This window comes from Salvia hispanica, chromosome 4 (assembly GCF_029641045.1).
Source record: "Salvia hispanica isolate PSC_SH4W2 chromosome 4, Shi_PSC_v1, whole genome shotgun sequence".
NCBI classification, from domain to species: Eukaryota; Viridiplantae; Streptophyta; class Magnoliopsida; order Lamiales; family Lamiaceae; genus Salvia; species Salvia hispanica.
Window position 1 is genome coordinate 17066752 of NC_142695.1, and position 23407 is coordinate 17090158.

Below are 23407 nucleotides of genomic sequence, written 5' to 3' on the forward strand. Positions count from 1 at the left end.
ATAAAACAAATAAAAAAGGTAACAAATAAAGAAAAACAAAATACAGGATAAATGGTGCGATCGGGATTGTATTTCCCGTGTATTCATCACCTCATCTCGAGCAGGTGTGACCCTCGGACTGGATAGCAATCTGGATCACCTAATGCATTCCCTAATTCATTTCCTACTCCACCCCTCACATACATGAGAGTGGACCCCACTATAATATAATATATTTGTGAGGAGTGGCGTAGGAAATGGATTAGGGAATGCATTAGGCGATCCGGAGTGCTGAACTACCTAATTTATAAAAGAGTGAAATAACCGAATATGAACACTCACACGTTTATCTATGGTGACTTCTCAATGACTCAATACTTATCGCTTTATTTTGCTGGTAAAAATTTGAATAATAGGATAATGTTGGAAAAGGGCCAAATAAATTTAATTTAGAGTTAATGCGTGCTTAGGAAGAAAGCGGTGGGCATGGTTGTAAGTTGTAACAGAGTAGCAGCCAGCGAAGAGAGCAAAAGCAAGTGGGTATTTTCCTGTTAAGGTAGCATTTCGTAGGCGGCGGCTTTTTATAAGTTCATGAACTTAACCCATTCTACTATTTAATTAAATACGACTCTTGACTTTTTCCATAATTCATAAGTAACACTTAAAACTCATTAACCTATTTCACTAATCTATCCAATCGTCGACTTTAAAAAACTAACTTTGGACTGGTCATAATTTACCAACTTGTTCAATGGTCAAATGGAGAAGTTTTGAACGATCTTAAGTTTCAATTTAGGCTACTTCATACCTTAGTAGTTCACATTTTGGATTGTGATTGTTTAAGTTATGTAACAATAATGTGCACAACAATTACTGGATGTTTATATTATATTTAACTCGATTTCGAGTTAAATAAGTGCAATTTCAGTTGAGATCCGATTAGAAGGAAAATATATGATTTTGTTTGTATGGGCATAGTATATAATGATATTTTGTACTACTATTTAATGTCTCCACACCAATTGCAAGAATCTGGGCAAAAGTAGCTAAATCCATACCAAACTACCTAAATTGATTGGTTATGGACTTAATAGATGAATTTGGACATATAACATGGGGTCACCCCCTTGCAAACTCAGTCTAAAGCGTCTAGCACCAACCTTTGGTCTTTTTTCTTTTGAGTTTGGCCAAGTACACTACACTACTATTTCTTCTTGCTTTCTTAATACATTCATGATTCATCTACTAGATACATTCATATCTCAACTTGTAGATGCATTCATATCTATTTCACCACGTTTATATGCTCACCCAACTTTTGAAAATATTTTGAATTCAGTGAACTCAGATCAACGCGGAGGAGTGAGTTGTGCAATTTAAATAGTACTATATGAGTATATATTTTACGAGTCTTTATGTTTATTTTTTTATTTATTTATGTTTTTTAGTCTTTGGGCATCAAACATAGTATCGTATGGGATTTTCCTTACCTCTTTCGCTAACACTTTTAATCAGAGTAGTTATTTTAAGGGAAAGTGGTGCTTTTAAATTTCATATTTAAGATGCTACACAGTTGAAACTCAGAATTAAATACAGGATCAAAGACTGGCTCTTCAATTAAATAACTTATAGGTTTAGGTGTTAAATGGGAAACATTAATAGTGTAGTAATTTTTTAAAGGAAAATTATTACTCTGGCATAGTGGGTAAGGACTAAGGAATGATCAAAAGCGAAGCTTCCTTTAATTGGTGGCGGCGCCACATTCAGCTTGTTTGGTTATAGACAGTTTAAAATGTCCAAATAATGATTAGCTAAGCAATGACTCAACACTTCATGCTGACGAACCGCCTAAATCTTGGTAGGAATATGACTTTTTCTCATTCAACTATTTCATGGGAGATTTATCTTCAACAAAACTATATTCTAGTTAGAATCATATGGATTTGGAGGCAGAAAGTTCACATTTTTAGAGGTAAAATTTTTAATGAGGTTATAGGTACCCAACACATCGAAAATATAATACAACTACACGAGCAATCTCCATACCGATTATATATGGAGCTAGATCAATATCTAAATTTTTAAATAATACAATTACACATTGCAAAACAAAGCCTGCCGAATAATAATATATTTAAATCTATTACATAATTGTTGTTTTTGTGTTCTTATCTTTTGCCATATATATTGTCTTTTGAATTAGTATGTTTGTCACACAATTATAAACCATACATAAATTAATTGCAAACATACTTCATCCCAGTAAATGTAAATAGTTTGAATGTAATGACGGATAAAAGTTTCCAAATCATTGAGTTTGCATGTTAACGAATCTTGACCCCCTTAATTAAATTACTAGATTGATCATAAGTAAATTTTTAAGAGCATCCACAATGAATGCTTTGGTGGGCGTCCTAATGGTTGCCACATCAGCATTTCTGAGTCCGTCCCTTCTTTTTGCAATGGTTTCGCCCTAATGTTCGTCATATCTATTAAACTCAATTTGCATTTAATTTTTATTATTATTATTTATTGTTTTTTGTTATTAATTACAAAAATACTAAAATATATTATTAAACACCACAAATTTTAAAAAACAACTACATTACTTAATTTTTTAAAAAAACTACATCATACTTAACTAAAAAAAAACTAAATTACTCAAACTACACCACAAATTACTAGAGAGTATTGTGTGTAAAGTGTGTGAAAAGTGAACGAGGGTTTAAGGTATTTATATTGGTTTACTAAAGAATAAAAAAATAAAAAAAATTACAAAATCGTCGAGATCGGGCTCGGGCACGTCCCTGCAATGGGCGCCCGAGTGGGACGACCGATCTTTCGGTTGACTCACTCAGGCGCCCGATCCATCGGGCTCCTGCAATGAAAGCCCGAGGACGCCCGAGCCCGATCTCACGCGATCGGGCGCCAAATCGAGCATCTACAAAGGAAGAGGTAAATGGAGAAGTAAAGAGAAATAACTACCATAGTTACCTCTTCTATATAAAATTTTATTATTCAAGGGTGGGTATTTAAGAAGCTATTATACATTCTTTTATTTGAGAAGGTATTTTGACATTTTTTTAAAAATAAAAGGTAAAAAGTTAGTTATTTTTATTTGCCTTTTTTTATTTACCTTCTTCCATTGGAGCCCATTCCTTGTTGAGAAGGCATAATTATATTTTTAAGAAGTTAAATGAGAAATATACCTTCTCAATTTACCTTTCTCTTTTCTCCTCGTAAATTCTCTAATAGGATCAGTCTTTCGCGATCTTTTAACTAGCAGCCTAGCTCGAGTTCAAGCTCAAATATGATCGACTAAAATTCAGCTTGGAGTGGAGACTGGAGTCCTTTATCGCCCTACCTAAAATACAAAAGTAGAATTCAACTTTGAGGCACACTTTATGTAATTATGTCAAAATCTCAAATTTGCACATTTTAAACCTTGTGATGAATGCGCTCTCTCAGCCGCCTCCTCTCAAAATTAGCGACGTCTCGTCGCTGCGCACTTCAGTCTTCACCAAAGATTTCTTCACACCTAACACTGCACCACCCAGCAGAAGCGATCCGCTTATCTACACCCGCTTCACTGGTGGCGCAACCATACCGGAGCGGCGGAGAATCAGCGGAGCAGCTATGGCCACATCGAACGTCGGCGGTACCGACGATCGCATTGCTCGGATCGCCTCCACTATTCGGGTCATACCTGATTTCCCCAAACCTGGTCAGGCACCTGGATTTTGATCTTCGATTTTGGAATACATGATTGAATTGGAATTGATTTTTCGGAAAAATGTGGGCAGGGATTTTGTTTCAGGATATAACGACGTTGCTGCTTGATCCTAAGGCGTTTAAGGATACCATCGATTTGTTTGTTGAGAGATATAAAGATAAAAATATTAATGTTATTGCGGGTAGGTTACGTCTCCGCTCGATCTCTCTGTTTTCTAGTAGTGTATTTTCATATCCTTGCGTAGTTGCAGTTTATGTTGTTAGCTTTCCAAAAATTAGGTCTTCAAACTGTAAGCTGAAGCTCGGAAAGTAGTTTTAATTTGTTCGTGCTTGTCAGTTGTCACTGCAACAAGCTAAGCTTGAACGATAGAGAAAGTTTTATAGGAGTAAAATTTTGCTGATGTTTGAATTTGTTTTAGAGGTAAATTGAAAAGAAATTGCGATGTATTTGAAGGTAGGGCTGCACAAAAGCTTTCCTCAAACCAAACCAGAAAATGTGTAGGCAGGTCTTAAAATTTGAGGCTCTGTTTGGATATGTTCCAGTGAAAAATTGTGTATGAAATGCAATTGTACAAAGATGATGTGATTTGTGCTTTAGATGAGATTGTTTTCTAACTAAAGAGAGCCATACTATCTTGCCATTTGTTTAGTTATAATAGATGAGATTAATGTTAAAAGACCAAAAAAAGTTGTTATAACAGATGTAGACTATTGATGGTCTTAGTGAATATTTAGATGGTCTGTGATAACTGTGTTAGTGGGGGGACTTATTCAAGGTGTGTATAGTCATCTCATCGAAATGCACAGAGGTGAAGTGGGTTCTAAAATTAATTCTCTTATCAGTAGAAAGCTTCTTACCTAAGAAATCAGTGATGATCTTGTAACATCATCAGACTTTTCACAGGCATTGAAGCAAGAGGTTTTATATTCGGTCCTCCGATTGCATTGGCTATTGGTGCAAAATTTGTTCCAATGAGAAAGCCCAAAAAACTACCTGGTACGGCTGAGTAATCTTAGTGCAATCTTCTTGATATGTGCTTTCTTTGATGACATGTTATGTTATGAGTGAAAAAGGGATGTTCTCAAGCTTGTTTCCTTACTGCTTTACACCTCTAGTTCGGTTGGCAGATCAGAGAGATTCAAAATGTTTACTGCTTTAATCACAGATTCAAGTCGTTTTTTCATTCTAAGTTAGATGGGATGCTCACGCAAAGTCAATTAGGCTGCCAATAACATTGATTTTTTTGTTTACATTGCAACAGTTTTGTTTCGCTTTGCATCTTTGATTTATATGCATCATTCCTTTATAAATTTTGAGTTTAATATTGTTTTTTGTTCATTGCGATATCTGCTGCTAATCAATTCTGTTTTGATGGAAGAAGCCTTTCTAAAAATTTAGGGTTGTTGAATATCATTAGACATTTGTTATATAATATGAATTGGACTTTATTTTCTCTGTAGTTAGTTCCCTTTTTAAGTGTTATCTACCTTTTTCTAGTTATTAGATTGATTAGCATATCAGCTGATCCGTTTCACATGAGCACCTAATAAAAGTAATCCTGACAGGGGAGGTAATATCAGAAGAGTACTCTTTGGAGTATGGAACTGACATAATGGAGATGCATGTTGGAGCTGTACAACCTGGTGAAAATGCAGTTATAGTAGATGATCTTATTGCTACAGGGGGTACCTTAAATGCTGCAATAAGCTTGCTTGGTATGCATTGGCTTTCTTCTGTGCATGTGCATTTCTGTGTGTTTGTCCATGTGCTTTCTATATTCCTTTTGTTAGAAATTTGAAGTTAGCCTTGGAAAGAAGGTATCAGCGATTTTCTTTTGAATTGCATTCAACAAAAGAAATTAAAATTTCTTAGTATTGCCAAAATGCAGCGTAGCTTCACTTTATTTCCAAAATGCAGCATATCTTCACTTTATTTCCAAAATGCAGCATACTTAGTTGTGATATTCTTATCTAATCAATTATTCTATGTTTCAGTTCAGCGTGCCACATGTGTACATGTCAAGTACCTTGTTTGTTAAAATTACAATCGACATTCCAATGTTGCTTTAATTTCTTTCCTGCAGGCGACAGTGTACTTTTCTTGGTTTACCATTTTTAGGAGAAATGTTAAGTTAATTATAACCAGTTGACTAGTGTTATCAGATAATTGAAATTTCTAAGTATAATCTTAATGCAGGACGTGTTGGGGCCACTGTGGTTGAGTGTGCTTGTGTCATTGAATTGAAGGAACTGAAGGTATATGTAATTCCTCTCCAAGTTAAGGTGGCACATTTTTATTATTCCTTTAGCATTTTTAAGGTGCTTGCTAATTAAATAGATTGGAACTTGTCCATACTTCAGTATACGTCTAATTGCAGGAAATAGAGCTCCTACTCTGTAGATACTAAGCTATCTTAATCACTGCTCAACCATTTTTCCAAGTTTGGATGATTTAGTTGGCAAGTTTCTTCTACAAAATTGGACTATCTTAAGCACTCAACAGTCAACATGACTAGCCCTCGCATTGCAACAGTTTTTTTTACCAAATTTCCCTGAAACAGAGAGGCACTAAACTTAGCAAATTCATAAAGCAAGATGGACACAATTTGAAAGATTCTATTATCGACCAATATGAATTGAAATAAGGACACACAGTTGGGCCTTATGATTATCTCTACCTAGCAATGATATGAGCAATAGTGGCCGATGGCTTGCTTTATATGAGGTGCTCGGTTTTGTTGGCTGATTGGTTTCTCCATGCTTAAGGAAGGTAGAAAAGGTGCATCCCTTAATAAATGGAACTCGGCAGACAATACTTAAGCGACTGAAATAGAGTTAGTCTACAGACAATACACCTAGACTGACTGAAAATCAAACTAAACTTTGTTTACTTACTCTCAACATTGAACTCAAGTGGTTACCTTTTTTTCCTGCCATTTACTTGCTTTCTAAATCTCGTTATATCTTATTTGATTTGTGTTTGGATGTTACTAGTTTTTAGTTTGTTAGTAACTCGTTGGTGTTGATTTTAGGGTCGGGAGAAATTAGGGGACAACCCGCTGTTTGTTCTCGTGAGCGAGACTTGAGGTAAGAAAGAATGCTGCCTTGCCCCACACATAACTACTGTATTTGCTATATTCCTACAAGAAATACCAGAGGCTGTGCCTAATTCTATGTGCTCACGAAATACTCTTATTTGGGTTGATATGAAAATATTGGGCCATTTAAATATGTAAAATATTTTGAAGATTGCAGTCCACGAAGGTGACATGGTTTTCGAAGATGAGATTTTCTTAATATGTAGTACAATTTAGTTTTAGGTACTAGTAGTACTATTTATTTACAGATTTCTAATTTGCCTGTAGATTTTGGTGCCCTCTATCCATTTTTTTTTTTGTAACAATCCTTAGTTTTCCTTCTAACTAGAGGTGCGAAATGGGGGGTTGGCCCGAAATAAATTGCGGCGATTGTTCATAACAATTAGAGGTCATAAAACAATAGTAATAATTGTACTTCAGAAAAACTTAGCAATATTATCATCGTAATTAGCCTTACTAACTAATAGGGGTGGGAATATGAATATCGGGTATTGGGTTTACCCGTACTCGACCCGATACCCGTCGAGTATTGGGTATCCAATATCCACTTTTATGGGATTGGGTATGGGGTTGGGTATTGAAATTTAATATAATTCAGGTATTGGGTAGCCCGAATGGGTATCGGGAATTACCCGAATACCCAATTTATTATTTTAAGTATTTTTATAAATTAGGTTTAGTCATTTCGGGCTTCAAGAGCCAAGCTAATTTATTTACTAATTATAACTTTCTCTAAACTTAGTAGGATAAATAAGTCAATCTCTCTTACTCTAGGTCACTACTTCTACATTTTAGTTAAATGTGTAACTTTTACTGTTTTACTTACATAACCAATCCTCATAAATATAATCGTGTACTTTAAAATAAAAGTGAGCCATTTTTTTATAGTTTTATACTACAAAATAAATACAACATTAAAGATATTAGTCTATTTAAATATTTTCTGTAGTTATATTAATATAATTATAATTTGAATTTTTTTATTAGTTATTAACACATGTGGAAGAGTCAGGTATTTGGGTACCCGATTCGTCGGGTTTGGATACCCGGGGCGGGTATTGGATTACCCGAAAATATATCGGGTCGGGTATCGGGTGGACATTTTAAATAATTTTCGGGTTTGGATACCTGATTTTTTCGGGTCGGATATCCACAGACACCGTATTCCAACCCCTACTAACTAAATCATCATGAATAAAGAAATGAATTAGTATCACCTTCTCTTCAGCCTTTGACCTTTCAATGAATCAATAATACCAGTTAAGTAACGCCACAACAATGAGTCAAGAACCATATTAAGTTGTTTACCACAAGCAACACGCATTCGCAATTTAAGTTAATTATTCATTCCCTTTGTTCATTCAAGAAAAGAGAATTACAGCTTACACCAACAGAATAGACCATGCCATGGATGCACACACATACAACTATATATATATATATATATATTTCATAATTATTTATCATAAGGCGAATTCATTAATTTTGGCCGCCACCTCCACCATACATTGCTTCATCACCTCCATATCCACCACCATGCCCTCCTCCTTTGCCACCTTCATATCCTCCGTTGTGCCCTCCTTGTCCGCCTCCTCCATATCCACCACCGCCACCGCCACCTCCACCCCCACCTCCACCTCCACCATGCTCTCCTCCTTGGCCACCTCCACCATGCCCTCCTCCTTGGCCACCTCCACCTCCACCATGCTCTCCTCCTCCTCCACCTCCACCATGCTCTCCTCCTTGGCCACCTCCACCTCCACCATGCTCTCCTCCTTGGCCACCTCCACCATGCCCTCCTCCACCTCCACCGCCACCTCCACCTCCACCTCCACCTCCACCATGCTCTCCTCCTTGGCCACCTCCACCATGCCCTCCTCCACCTCCACCATGCTCTCCTCCTTGGTCACCTCCACCTCCACCTCCACCATGCCCTCCTCCTTGGCCACCTCCACATCCACCACCGTGCTCTCCTCCTTCACCACCTCCATGCCCTCCTCCTTCACCACCTCCAAATCCAACATTACCACCAAACCCACCATTGAAATGGAACCCACCCTCTTTGCCACCAAACCCATCTCCTTTGTCACCTCCAAATGTTTCTTTCTCTAGCTTCCGGGCATTGGCCATCTGCACCAGAACCAACCCTAGCAACAAGATCATTACCAACACCCTACCGTTTCTGAAATTCATCCCCATCTTTCAGGTTAAGAAGAATAGATGGAGATAACTGCAAGCAAATATTCTTGTGATTCATTGTTCAAAATCTTCGATCCTATTTATAGTTTCAATGTTCATAAATGCATGCTGTTGAGACATAAATAAAGCCTTTACGTTTTTAGGGTACAATGATATAGATTGCTAAACATTCCATCATGTGCCGGTTAGATACTAATTAAATTTCTCAACCACCTTAGTTAACTCATACTTATATTGCTAAAGTTTATCATCATTGCATTTTTACAACATCTCTCCTTCTTCGTGTATGTCTGTATGACTTTGATTAATAATTTAGGTATCCTTACTTACTCTTCTTTATAATCTCATTAATTGAACATAGATTTAGACTAGTCGGCACAAGATTTAATTATGTTTTATCACTACTTTCTCGTGAAAATAGATCTCAACTTTTACTATTACTAATCAAATACTACACAGTTAACCTCTCATATATGTGCATCCTTCTTCAATTCTTCATCTACTTATACAATTCTTCATCTATTTATACAGCTGCATTTTTTCAAATAGATGACGTCAGCTATCTAGAAGAGTATAAGTAATTAAATTTATCACGGAAGACACATTTCCTCAGTACGTAAAATTGGTTGTGTAATAATCTAATGATTTAATTATAGAATTAAGAGCATTAGCAATGAGTGTCGATCGCTTGGCCCGAGCGAATGCCCCCAGGGCTCTCAAAGGCCCCCATTGTGGAGCAAGGGCCGATGACCACTCACCATGGGCTTCTCCCCAAGGCCGATTCCTCTTCTTTTTTTATTCATTTTTCATCCCCTATATATACCTCATTCCCAACCAATTATTCACATTCGTCCCAATTCATTTTATCTCACCCTACATTTTACTTCTCTCTATAGTCACAATGTTTTCAATATTTTTATCAATATTTTTAGTTTGTTTTTTCTATATTTTTTTTAAATGTAGGATGTTTTCTTTTTAATGATTTTTTTTATTGAGTTGTATTTATTTCTTGTTGTTTTATATCACTTTATTTCACACTAAATCAAAAGTAAAAAATATAAAATAGTGATGATGTGGAAAAGAGATAGGTTATGAGATAGACTCTGGGATGAACTCTCATTGCAGGGAGATGGGCTCTGAGATGGATCTGCTGACGTGGCAGGAGAAAATGGAGATAGGCCCTGAGATAGGCTCTGAGATGAGTCTGCTTACGTGGCAAGAAAAAAATAGAGATAGGCTCTGCGATGGGCTCCGTAGATCGGCCACCATTACTAATGCCAATGCCCTAAGTGGTCTTATTTGTTTCCTCATTTTAAAGAGAATTTTTACCGGGAAGTGATAATGTATTGATAAAGGTCTATTTTCCAAGTAAACTGAAAATTTCATGTGCATGACTTTCAGATTCAACTATATATTCATGTTAATATTCGTTCAATATATGTAAGTGGAGATGCCCGATGCCAAACTCATTCATCCTTTTTATTTTATCCACAAATTCTATTTAATCCACGTTTTCCCATTTCTTCACTACTTAAGAGCATCCGCAATGGTACTTAGGCCAGCCATAGGCCAGCCATTCTCTCCCATGCCACGTCAGCAACACTAAAAAATCCACCTGCCACATCAGATTTAGGCCAGCCATAGGTCAGCCGCAATAAAAATAATTCAAATTATACTACATTTACGGAATTAAAATTACGATTAAATTACGGAATTAAATTTACGACACATATACGGGAAAATTCATTAATTGCATTTAAAAAAGTTACATATATAAAAAAAAGTACATGCATAATAAAGAAAAAAAACTATCGCCGTGCAATCCTCCGTGCCCACAACTCTTCAATTATATCCTTTTGGAGTTGAATATGAGCATCCACTTGGCGCATGTTGGCAAATTCCTGAAGGCGGTCGGCTTCATCGAGAGGTACCCCACGTCGTACACTAGGGGTAGCCGTTCCGTGGCTTGGACCGGCTTCATCGTCACTGACCCAACTAGTCAGTTGTACGCCTTCGTCTTCGACGATCATGTTGTGAAGGATAATGCATGCGTACATTATCTGGGAAACGCATCCGACATCCCACAAACGCGTTGGACCCTTAATTGCCGCCCATCGAGACTGGAGCACACCAAATGCGCGCTCCACGTCCTTGCGCGCCGACTCCTGTCGTTGCGCAAAGTAGGCCTTCTTTTCATCACTTGTTTGTCGGATCGTCTTCACAAAGACCGGCCACCGAGGGTATATCCCATCCGCCAAGTAGTAGCCCATATCATGCCGGTTGCCGTTGGCCACAAATGAGACGGCTGGACCGACGCCCTGGCACTTCTCGTTGAAGAGGGGAGACAAGTTCAGGACGTTGAGGTCGTTGTTCGACCCGGCTACCCCAAAATACGCATGCCAGATCCACAGCCGGTAATCAGCTACGGCCTCGAGGATTATCGTGGGGTTCTTTGACTTGTAGCCGGTCGTGTAGGCCCCCTTCCAGGCAGTCGGACAGTTCTTCCACTCCCAATGCATACAATCTATGCTGCCTAACATCCCGGGGAACCCATGCTTCTCCCCGTGCATCTGCATCAAATTCTGACAATCTTCGGGAGTAGGGCTTCGAAGGTACTGCTCACCGAAAACGCTTATCACGCCCCCACAGAACTCCTTCAGACATTTCAGGGTTGTCGACTCACCGATGTGGAGGTACTCGTCCCACATGTCTGCCGCGCCTCCGTAGGCCAACTGCCTGATTGCCGCCGTGCACTTTTGAATAGGGGTGTGGCCGGGTCTGCCAGCCGCATCGTGCCTGAAGCGGAAACACAGATAGTGACGCTCTAATGCCCCAACGATGCGCATAAACAACTCCCTGCGCATTCTAAAACGCCGCCGGAACATGTTGGCGGGAAACCGTGGGTTCTCTGAAAAGTAGTCGTCGTACAGCCGCTGATGTGCAGCTACGTGATCCCGATCAATCACTGCTCGGTGGTGGACAACTCGTGGAGGGCGAGGTATCGCCTGCTGTTCCACCATACGCATGTACCGCTCCATCTCGCGGTTCATGTAGGCATCCATAGCCTCGTTCATCCTCCGTTCGTACTCCTCAGCATCCCCACCACTACCACCACTACCACCACCGCTACCACCCGCGTTACTCATCGCGCGATGATGCTTTTGTACAGAAAGTTAGAGAGAGAGAAAACTCGTTAAAACAAGTGGTGCAAATGAAAATGAAACGAAAATCGCGTTTATATAGGTTTTTTTTTTTTTTAAAAAAAAAATCAAAAATCGGCGCTGGCCGATCTGGCCGCCACATTGGCGGCTAGCCGATCGGCCAGCGCTTCGGCCAGCGACGAGTGATCGGCCAGCCCACGCCGATCCGCTCGCCGATTTCGCTCTCGCCGACTGCAATGGTTCGGCTAGCCGATCGGCTAGCGCGACGAATCGGCTAGCCGGTCGCTAGCCGACCATTGCGGATGCTCTAATTTCTTCTTCTTTTTTTCACTTTCACCAATCTCAATTTCGTTCACGAAATCACGAAACCGTATCATCATGTTAATCGAAAGCTCAAATCATTGTAGTATGACCGTGACTCAAAAAGAAATTTCACATAAGTTTATAAGGCATTCTTTATCAACGAACAAGTTCCAAGCTAGAATTTAGTAATGGTTAGACAGCATTATATTTATTATATATGTTTGTAATTATAAGAATATGTTTAGATACGTGAAATTACATTCACATTTTAAACAGTACTTAGTTTTAAAAACATTATTTGATAGACGACAGATGTTTTTTCAGGTTTTTTGCTTCTTGATTTAATTATATTATGATTGTAATTTGTTCAATAATGAATATCAAAACTTATCTTTCTAAATATCATTTCATGGGTGGCTTGCTTTTTATAAAGTGCCAAATTTGGTTTATACATACATTGCATTCATTTTAAGTTATTTTTAATTAAAATTAATGAACTCTTGGGATTGACCATTTGTGATTTATTATTTCCTTTTTTTAAACGTAATTTTACTTATTGTTGACACTGCCAAATTTGGTTTAATTAGTTAATTGATAATTAAGCATGTGTTTTTGGTGTTTATTTGCAGTTGCAAAGCTCTGATGATATGTGGATGCATGCTCCAATTGCTTACAATGAGATGGACATGGGCCTTTATAATGCTCCAAATTTATGACACCATCATATAATTAATCCCAACATTATTAATTTATTATCACTATTTTGTTAAGATTTCTAGCTCCGGCCCAACCTTTCGTGGTTGGGGTTTTTTTTACTTATGCTATTTATAATCCATAATCTAGATTATCTATGGAAATTGCGTTCATGGCCAAAGAAATTGAATTGGGAAGTAGATGCAATAAACATACTCCATAATTTACGTAGATGAAATAATACTCCTTTATCAAGTCGATTTAGCAGACGTCATAGCTTCAAGCCTTCAACACACTCTTGCACGTTTGGGCTGAAAAAATTGACACTAGATTATTCATCAAGTTTATGTGAATAGAAACAGATACATTACTTTAATATGCCTCGACATATAGGAAATTGTGACTTATCAACTAGCAGTACAATATGAATCAAACAAATCCATTCCATCGATCCTTACTAAATGAACGTCGTGGTGACTTCAAAAACCTCCGTCTTCAATGAATTAAATTGAATGGTAAAATTTGTAGGACTAATCTTTGTAGTTTTTGGGTATTTTGCATAGAACAAACTTTCGGATTGTTTTTTAACTTTACATATTTTTCTATAAGTTTGATGTTGTCAGTTTGTAGTAACAATTTTTTTGGTAATTATCCAGGGTATTCACCGATGAGTAAGTGACTATTCCCTACGCTGATTTGGAGACACCTCAGTAGACCAATAGAGCTATTCTTACAAAGTTTTGACAATATATAGCAAAAATCTCAAATTTTGGAGTACAACTGTACCCCTGGTTCCTATACTGGATACACCAATGATAGATTGGACAACTGCCATATCCTTATTTGTATTCCCTCTGTCCGTGAAATATTGTTTAGTTTTGTCATTTTAGTGAATGGATCCCACTTTCACTAACTTTTTACACCGACATTATATTATAATACTCGCTCCGTCCCTAGTTACTTAAGTCGTATTCCTTTTTAGGTTGTCCCAAGTTACTTGAGTCATTTCTCTTTTTAGCTAAAAACAAAGCATTTAATCTCACCTCCTTTATTCTTTCTTTTCATTTACTCTCTCTTCTTTCTCTTACTTTATTTTCTCATCTATTTTATTTAACTTATTAAACACAACTTTTTTAAATCTCGTGCCGAAAAGAAACGCTTCAAGTAATTCTTTCTCTTACTTTATTTTCTCATCTATTTTATTTAACTTATTAAACACAACTTTCTTAAATTTCGTGCCGAAAAGAAACGCTTCAAGGAATGTGGATGGAGGGAGTAGTATCGTATAAATGTGGAATTCTCATTCCATTAACTTTTTCAACATACTTTTATTCGCATTTCTTAAAACCCTTATTAACATTAGCGGACACACAACCAAGGGAGGAAGGGCTTATGCCCTCTCCCAATTTTTTTTTTAAAAATATTTTGTACTTTAAAAAGTTTTGAAATTTCTAAAAAGTGTCTTCAGCCTTCACCAAACTACTGTATGTGAAGTCTAAAATGTAAAAAACTGAGTAAGAATGAGGGGCTGAAATTGAAATTTGAAATTGCAGAAGAAAGTTTAGAAAAAAATGGTTGTCGTTGTTGGCTCGTTGCTACTTAAGGAAGAAGATGAGATAAACAGAGACTGATTAAATTAATATAATAATAGTTAAATTGGCAAATGGCAAGTCCCCTGTCTATAGGCTAGGCCTATATCACATGTTCTACTTCTGTTAGTAATTTTAGTGTATTAAACATAGTTTAATTATTTTACTTCAATTTAACACTTAGGTTTAGTCTGGTAGGCTTGAAAAGGCACTTTTCACAGCCTTTTAACCAGTGTTTGGTAGCTACCAAATCAATCCGCCAACCCGGTACAATCTTCCGGGGTTCCACCCCACACATACTACTATCGGCGCACTCCTGTCAACACTTTTACGGCCTTGAGCAGGTATTAGGGGAGGGCTTTTTCCGATTGTGCTGAAACTGTTGTGTATGTCCATTTTTACCCTTTGGAATTCTCCAATCGCTGTTGTCCAGTACCTCCGATTGACGGTGTGGAGCTCTGGTTCGACACAAATTCAGAGCTCCGGTTTGACGCAAATTCAGACACGGTGGTGTATACCCATTTTTACCCTCCGAATTCTCCAATCGAAGCAACCGTCGCCCCCTTTCGTGCACAATTGAGCTGGTAAAGTGCACTTCTCCGACAGACGCAATTTCGATCTGTGGAGTTTTACCTCGATTAGGATCCAATTCCCGCTCCAGGGCCTCGTGCGAAAATATTGATGTTTGTGTTTGGCGACGGCTTCTTCGAGGGTCTGGAGGAGGAGGGCCTTCTCGATCAGCTTTGAGAGCTCAGTGTAGTATGAGTCTAGGAGGCGACGAGGACGGAGTTGGAATTGATCTGGACGGTGGAGTTGGAGGGCTTGGCGGGGGGATTTTCTGATAATGCGGAGGCGAGGGAGAGAAGGAAGAGGAGGGTTAGTTTAGTCATGGCATAATTGTTTTCAAGGGTTCTCAAGTTGAACCAAACGATTGAATTGGGCTCAACAATCTGGGTGGGCTGAACCAAACAGCTCATAACTTTGCCCATCAACTTTGGAAAAGCCCATTTTCAACAAATCCCTGAAAATAATTATGTGAGCTACCAGACGGGCCTTATTGTATAAAGTAGGTTCAAATATTTATATTGGAAAGGTTATTCAGCTTCGCAAAGCCCTTATTTATTCAACTTTATTAGTAATATTTCTTTCTTGGTATATTTTAAATGAGTTGATCACAAAATTAGAGTAATATTATTATTGGGTAGAGGGTTTTCTATAAAGTACTACTCCTTTTGTCAACAATCCTCCACAATTAATTGGTGTAAATTTTCTTTATCACACTTCCACGATTAATTCTTTCATTTACTCCATCCGTCCCATAAAAATATATTATATAGAAAAATGATAAATACAAAAATTGATCCCAATACAAAATCCAGACCAAATCATGACCATGAGATTTGACAATCTAATGGTCAATAATTAAAGAAAAACACGGAGGGTCATTATAAAGCAGTTTTAGGTCATATTATAAACTTTGGGGTTGAGGTCATTTTAAGATCCTTTTATGTCATCCTTATAATAATGACATAAAAATAAACTTACGATTACTTAAAAATAACCTCCATATCCTTGGTTCTGTATTTTTATATTAAAAATAATTTTGCATATATCAAAACCGCACTGCACCAATTTCAATTGTAAACTTGTGTCACTGCATAAATATCTATTTTAAAAGACATGTTAACTACAAAAAATTTACTATACAGCCACGAAATATTTGGTTATTAAACGTTGCATAATGTTATATACCTGTCTTGTGTGGTTGTCAAGTCCATTGTCCAAAAACGTAAATGTGCACGGACGCAAATGCAAAACCCTTTGGAAATTGGGGGCTGAATTTGGAGTGACGACGCATCAACGCCTGCTTCTCCCAGTTCTCAATCATCCAAATCTCCTTCCAGTTTATGCTGCTACAAATTGCTGCATATATATACATACATAAAAACACACGCACATAAGAAATTATCGAATTTCCGATATGTCAAACCGATCCGTTAACCAGAACAGGAATGATTACACAAGTTCCGCAAAATCGCAGAAGAAGTTTGTTCCGAAGAGGGATTTCCAGAACCCTAACACTCACCAAACCCTCTCTAACACCCTCCGCGCCACCACAAACACCCCTACTGCCGATACCGTGGCGGCCTCGGCTAGCAGAGTGCGGACGGGGGAGGATGGGGTTAATAGAGCCTCCACGAGTGGCAATTTTGTAATTTACTTGCCCCAGGATGAAGCTGTGGCGGCTGGCCTCGAGGAGGGGGGATTGGATCCCGTCGAGTCTCAGCGCGTTGTTGATCTGCTCAATAGGGAGTTGTCTCGGTTGCTGAAATTGCGCCCTAGAGATTTCTGGAGAGAAGGTTGTTATTTTTTCATTGCACTTGTTGAAGCTATATGAAGCAAATCTTAATATTGGTTGGTTATGTTCGATTTGTAATTCGCTGCTTGACTTTATCTTCTTTTGAGCTGATTCGTTTGATTGGATGAATATCTAGATGTTTCACTATGGAACAAAATGAGATAATTCTCAGAAGGATGTTAAATATCACTATGAAGTATTGGAAGTGATGTGATATGTCTCAAGTTATATGTCCAGTGCTTCCAAAATCCAAATTCCTGAGCACAACATAGTTGATTGTATTCTGCAGTATCATTTGAAAAAGACATTCTTCCAATTTGTTTGCAGTGGCCACTGATGAATCACTGGATGCCTTTCTTGAAAGTTTTCTGAAATTCAGAAGTAGGTGGTATGATTTCCCTCACCGTGGAGCCCGAGGAATAGTTTCTGGAGTAATTGTTGGTGAGTTTGAGCTGTGTCGGCGTGTCTTCATGGTCTTGTACCGTTTGTAAGTTACATGGGAACTCTTTTTTCGTTTATGTTGTTTTGTTTTTTGTCTCTGGTTTAAATGAATGTGAAACTTCTTGCTACAGATCATCCAACCGGGATCCTGGGGCTAAGGCTGCTGACTCATTGAGTGCAAAAGATCATGAGGGTGTGTGGTTCTCTTTAATTCCAGCAATAATAATACAGCGTGTGTTTTATGTTGTTTTCTTTTGCTGTTTTTTATTGCACATTGGTGTGTTTATGCATCCCCGATAGTCTGACTGGTCCATTTCTGCACATTTACCATGGAAATATAATAATTTCTGATTGCATTTTAACTTGACTTGTATGTTGTTTAATGCTTTATTTTATTTATGTAAATCATTTCTACATATAGCTCTGGTCTGACCTTGTACTTTTGATCTTACAATATGAAGCCTGGCCATTTAGAAAGGATGCCTGCATATCTACATTTTACCACAAAAATGCATACATTATGAGGTCATGAAAGAAAAAGAAAAAGAAAAAGGAATTTGATTACACCTTGTCCTCATTAGAATCATGAATATTATATGCAAGAATGCGATACATTTTTTTGTTGCAAAAGGTTTGCATAACTTGGATCCTTCTACTGCATGAAGAAAATATACTAGGTATACATGTAGTATGTGCCAAGTAATTTATGGGATAAAGCAGATTGAACCATTAAGAAGCTTGTTAGCTTACTATGAGTGAAGACTAGGGATGTAAAAGCCTGAAACCAGTAGCTTGGTTTGCATAGACCAAGGAGGAAGGTAGGTTAGGCTCAATAATATTTCTTCAAGAGCCTAATTGATTTCTCGCTCAGAATAATTTCTAAGGAAGTGGTTTTCTTACTTGCTTGCCAAGTATGTGAAAAATATTTTGTTTGAATAATTTGTTACTTGTATACTCTTTTTACGAGTTGTATGTGGTAGCCCTTCTGCAGAAAAAGAAGTTGCTTGAATTACCAAAATTGTTGGATATATGTGCCATATACGGTCACGAAAATGAAGAATTGTCCCAAAAACTGGTATGTATGTATAAACAGCTTACTACTATTGATTCTATCCTTTATCCCTTCCCCAGGACTCTTCTTTCTGCCAATCTCACATGTGATGCTTACATCTTTTTTTAAGGTGACAAATGTAATAAAGGCCCAACCATACATCCAGGATGATTTTCCTGCTCTGATATCGCACTTCATTAGCATTGTCCAGACCATGTATCAACGTTGCAACTCAACTTTAGAGGTGCTTTTTCTATTGTTGGAATTTTACCTTGACAGTACATCAAGCTTTTTGTAACATTCCATATTCATAGTTTTTGAAATTGATTTGAATGATTTGCTATGTGTCTTCAATATGTCGACTAAGTTGATTTTTCCAGCTTTGACATTCATACTTAGCAAGTGTAAGGACATTAAATAGAAAATTGAGCCCCTGGATATATCTGTCTTAAGTGATTGCAACTTGCATCCTGCAAATTACACGTGAAGAATTCAAGCTTGGGACTGCAAAGGCTACATTGGTTTCTTTGTCTTGACCTGATGTATATGCATATGGCAGGAATTAGCATTAATTTTCATAAGTTTTTGTTTGCTTCTTTGGTCAGTCTAGTAGTTTCTTGGTCTCAGATTCAGTGGTTGAACTAAAAGTTCTGAAAAGTGGTTAAATACACTAGAAGTAATCTCCACTTTCTAAATACTATATCATACATACTGCTATTTTTTTTTTCATTTGGGGCTTGGCACACAGGGTTTGCTTAGTTCTGGTGGCCATCAAGACCGAGGATCCAGTCGTCTTCATCTCGACTATCTGGAGGTACTCTTAATTCTATGTTGTATTACCCCATCTGGCTCCTTATCTTTCAGTCATCAGTGCGAAACAGTCAGCTTAACAGAATCTTTTGTTCCAAACCAGGATCAAGTTCTTCCAATATGCACATCCATTATCAAAACTCTAGTCTTAACTAAATTTGGCTGCAATTTGTGTTCTGGCCTGATAGATGTATCAATTTTATTCTGTGACTTGCCTTATGTACTTTATTTCATAGGTTATGGACTTCATAAATGATTCAGTTGTATCGTTGGATTCATTTGTTAATGCACATAAACCTGCAGCTGTTTTCTTCTCTTCCCCAGTTGAACTGAGGTACTACACTTACTACTAACTGAACTAGTTCAGTTAATTTACTGACAGTTCTTCAAAATTTCTAAAGTTTTAAGTTTAAAGTTTATGCCATATCATCGTATAACCTATTCTTGGGTCTGCTGGAAGTTTTCTTGCTTCAAATGCACCCCTACTGCACTAGTAACAATTATATGATCTAGAAACTAATGATATAATATTTGAAACTTGTACTTAATTGGATCACGTGAAAATTAAACAGCTCCAAGACCAAGAGAATGTAGGTAAATAAAGGCAGGTTTTACAGCCATTGAGTATATTTCATGGCTGTCTCAACCTTTTCTTTACTGGTCTTCCTCTTATGGCCATGATCCAAATTGAGCTACTGCAGTATGAAGGAAAGCTTATTATAAAAAAGAGATAATTGCATAGTACATCTCTGTCTTTGGCCATTATTTCAAATTTGACCAGAACTTTAGCAAATCAAGCACAAGTAGTTCAGCATGTCAAACTGCTGCTATCTAGTTGAGGTTGTCTTGTTACAAAAATTCATTAAACATTTGAGCAACAACGTGGTTGGATTTTTCAAAAGGATCTTGTAATTTCCAATGTGAATTTGACTCATTGGTTAAGAATATCTTTTATACTGAGAGAAGAATCCTATAAATGAGAGGTGTTTGATTATCTTGGGTAAAGAAGTCAATTTCCAACTGCTTGGCTCACTGTCCCTTTTCATACTCCATTAGAGGGTCTGTCAAAATTTTGTTGTCTCTGCAGTTATGGGAATGAAGAATTACTCACCACCCTTGTAAGGCTACATGACTCATTTCTTCCATCGTTGCTACGAGGCTTCAATATTCTTTCTGGAGTAGCTGAAGATAGAAACAAGGAAATATCAAGTGATTTGCTTTCAAGTGCTTTTACTAGTCTGAAGATATTGTCAACGAGGATTGCAAAATTTGGATGGAGATCACTTTATTCATGCTATCTTAGTGATGAGGCATTTGAAAATAGTTATTCTCTTCCAGTTTCAATGAAGATGTTTCCAGCAAATGTGGAGGATCCTGTTGTTAGGGCTGATATTCTAATACAAACAATAAGAGATCTCTCTATTGATCACACCGATGGTCCTGGAGGACAGACGTGGGGAACACTTATCCAGGAAATTGAGAAGAATCACAAAATGATGAGTAGGATTGAATTATTACGGGAAACAGGTAAGAATTTCTGTGACAAATATATATTCATTTTCCTTCTACTTCTTGTATATGTATTGTTCAATTTCATTGTCTCAGTATGAAAGCTCAGCTCCTTCAAGGTTTCTGAGTGCATAAACTAATGTGAAACTCAAGATATATAATCATATACACACTTGGATGCTTGTATATCAAAACGATTGACTGCTGAATCATTTCGTATTATATTTTACACCACTTCCTACACGAGTTTTTGAATGTTTTTGGATGATCTTTAGTTTTTAAGTTGTTTTGGAGCATCCAACTGAGGTTATTGTCCTGTTTGCAAGTTTTATCTTTTGATACACCTTGTGGCTTTTCCATTGTTCTTTGTCTTTATTTCACCCTCTATCCATGAATCCCATTCAACTAATAATTTTTTGTCTGGGTGGAATGAAGGTTGGTTATCAATGGATGATGAACAAAATCAATTTCTTGCTATGATTATGCGGACTTCAATGCGAGCTGATATCAAGCAGAAATCTTCTACTTCATTACCAGCTAGCAGTGACAAGGCCCAGACAGATGAAGGTGTGGCAATTGTAGAGTCAAAAATTAGTCAAATCAAGGAACTGTTTCCAGATTACGGTAGAGGCTTCCTAGTAGCATGTCTCGAAGCCTACAACCAAGATACAGAAATGGTGATTCAGAGAATCCTCGAGGGAACTCTTCATGAAGAATTGCAATCTCTCGACATTTCATTAGAAACAATGCCTCCCTCAAAGTCCACGTTACTGGTTAGTAGTCAAGACAAGGGTAAGGGGAAACTAGTGGTGTCTGCAATATCTCCTCCGGAAATCGTGGGACCCACTGTCACAAAATACCAACCTGGAGCATCTTCAGTTTCGTCGTCGTCTTCATTTGGGAGGTTTACGCGGAAGAATATGAATGACTTGTCTGATTCTGAGACCCTAAATGCCAAAAACGAAGAGGCACTAGCAAAAACTGCAGCTCTTGCATCTCAACTCGAGTATGAAGATGAGTATGATGACTCCTTTGATGATCTGGGTTTGAGTGTTGGTGATTCAGGATTGGACGAATCTGAGACCCTGGGGGAGAAACATATACAGGGGAGAAGAGCTACAGAAGCTGACACAGGCAGCTCGACTTCTGGTGCCGACAGTTCAAAGTGGGTCTCGCGGAAAACCCCACAGTTTTATGTCAAAGACGGTAAGAACTACAGCTATAAAGTGGAAGGTTCTGTTGCTGTGGCCAATCAAAACGAGGCAAAATTGGTTAATCTAGCACAAAAGGAACTTATCCATGGCCTTGGACGAGGTGGAAACCTCCCCTTGGGCGCTGTTAAAAGTTTATCAGATTCGAAAGACGAGCAGAACAAAAAATCTGATGGTGATGAAGGCGGAAGACGAGGAGGACGAGGTACTTACAGGGGTAGAGAAAGAGGACTTTTTATCACCAATAGGTCTTCTCCTAAATCAAATGAGCAGCAGCAAGAAGGGCAAGAAAATGACAGAACTGGGGGAAGGGGAGGCTTCGGTAGAGGTCGAGGAAGACGAGGTTTTATGTCCAGTACAATGAATAATAGGTCACCCCCAGAATCAAATGAGCAGCAAGAAGGACAAGAAAACAACGGAGCTGGAGTTAGGGGAGGCTTTGGGAGAGGCGGAGGAAGGAGAGGGGGTGGCAGCGGGTCACCCCCAGAATCAAATGAGCAGCAAGAAGGACAAGAAAACGATGGAGTTGGAGTTAGGGGAGGCTTTGGGAGAGGTGGAGGAAGGAGAGGGGGTGGCGGCGGCAGGGGAAGGAGCAACTTCAGGAAAGACAGAGCAATGAGTAAGCATCTAGGTGGATTACCTGCTCATTACAACTAATCACATATGTTTCTTCTTGCTCAATTCAATATGTTAGACCCTCTTTTTGTATAGACTTTGGCCAATTTTGTAGCTTTGTCAAATCCACTTTTGTGGCAACCAAATTTGTATCAGGGAACGAGGACTCAGCTTTTACATTGCTTGACTTTGTTTTTACAAGAACATAATTTTATTATGTACCCCGTGTTTTGTTGATCAAGAATTTATTTAATATCGAAGCTTTCATCTGATGGCCAATTCATTTCTCTCTCTTTGTTTTAAAATTAATGACATAAAAATATAATTCTAAAATCTTGATGGATTTAAATTGAGTTCGATTTTTGTTTTGAATGAGAAAGTTGTGAAATGATTTTTTGAACCTCCATAATAAAATACCTAGCTCTGCCACTGTAAACTAGTACTCCCTCCGTCCCATTAAAAATGCAACGTTTACTTTTGCACACTTATTTTGAAAAAATTATAATAAATAACTAAAGTGGTGAAAAAATAAAGTATAAGAGAGAATAATGTAGATGAGAGTCCCCTTTATATTATTCTCTTTTTTACTTAATTTTTTCTCTACTTTAACTATTTATTATTATTTTTTCAAAATATGTGTGAAAAAGCAAACGTTTC

General features: G+C 37.8%; 2 protein-coding genes and 1 long non-coding RNA gene across 7 annotated transcripts; 2 read left to right on the forward strand and 1 right to left on the reverse strand.

The window, feature by feature from the left end:
- Positions 1-3304: 3304 nt before the first annotated feature.
- Positions 3305-13242, forward strand: LOC125195812 (adenine phosphoribosyltransferase 1-like). 4 transcript variants are annotated; one of them, XM_048094056.2, is made up of 7 exons: positions 3309-3703; positions 3783-3893; positions 4616-4708; positions 5278-5427; positions 5909-5967; positions 6744-6798; positions 13102-13242. In XM_048094056.2, the coding sequence occupies exons 1-6, from the start codon at positions 3430-3432 to the stop codon at positions 6795-6797; spliced, it is 741 nt and encodes a 246-aa protein (XP_047950013.2). In that variant the 5' UTR covers positions 3309-3429; the 3' UTR covers position 6798; positions 13102-13242. The 4 variants fall into 4 exon arrangements, with proteins under 4 accessions (XP_088913290.1, XP_047950013.2, XP_047950014.2 ...); XM_048094057.2 differs by lacking the exon at positions 13102-13242 and adding an exon at positions 10134-10362; XM_089057165.1 differs by lacking the exon at positions 13102-13242 and adding an exon at positions 10171-10362.
- A 1551-nt stretch (positions 13243-14793) lies between these two features.
- LOC148927374 (uncharacterized) lies at positions 14794-16616 on the reverse strand. The gene is made up of 2 exons (XR_016128930.1): positions 16507-16616; positions 14794-15775 (listed from the first exon to the last, which is right to left on the reverse strand). It is a non-coding gene; the product is annotated as an uncharacterized LOC148927374 (long non-coding RNA).
- Positions 16571-22967, forward strand: LOC125195811 (Ubiquitin system component Cue protein). 2 transcript variants are annotated; one of them, XM_048094052.2, is made up of 9 exons: positions 16571-17114; positions 17441-17600; positions 17686-17747; positions 18535-18629; positions 18736-18849; positions 19354-19419; positions 19652-19749; positions 20503-20942; positions 21360-22967. In XM_048094052.2, exons 1-9 carry the CDS (start codon positions 16736-16738, stop codon positions 22790-22792), a joined length of 2847 nt encoding a protein of 948 aa, XP_047950009.2. In that variant the 5' UTR covers positions 16571-16735; the 3' UTR covers positions 22793-22967. The 2 variants fall into 2 exon arrangements, with proteins under 2 accessions (XP_047950009.2, XP_047950011.2); XM_048094054.2 differs by lacking the exon at positions 16571-17114 and having other exon boundaries at positions 17523-17600; positions 18546-18629.
- The last annotated feature ends 440 nt before the right edge of the window (positions 22968-23407 follow it).

What these genes read in the sequence shown, in the direction of transcription:
- LOC125195812 (XM_089057164.1), top strand. Translation starts at nt 3,430, where the DNA reads ATGAATGCGCTCTCTCAGCCGCCTCCTCTCAAAATTAGCGACGTCTCG. An exon ending in AAATATTAATGTTATTGCGG is followed by an intron (nt 3,894 to 4,615) that starts GTAGGTTACGTC and finishes GACTTTTCACAG; the next exon opens with GCATTGAAGCAAGAGGTTTT. An exon ending in TGCTGCAATAAGCTTGCTTG is followed by an intron (nt 5,428 to 5,908) that starts GTATGCATTGGC and finishes ATCTTAATGCAG; the next exon opens with GACGTGTTGGGGCCACTGTG.
- LOC125195811 (XM_048094052.2), top strand. Translation starts at nt 16,736, where the DNA reads ATGTCAAACCGATCCGTTAACCAGAACAGGAATGATTACACAAGTTCC. An exon ending in AAGAATTGTCCCAAAAACTG is followed by an intron (nt 18,630 to 18,735) that starts GTATGTATGTAT and finishes TCTTTTTTTAAG; the next exon opens with GTGACAAATGTAATAAAGGC. An exon ending in TGAATTATTACGGGAAACAG is followed by an intron (nt 20,943 to 21,359) that starts GTAAGAATTTCT and finishes GGTGGAATGAAG; the next exon opens with GTTGGTTATCAATGGATGAT.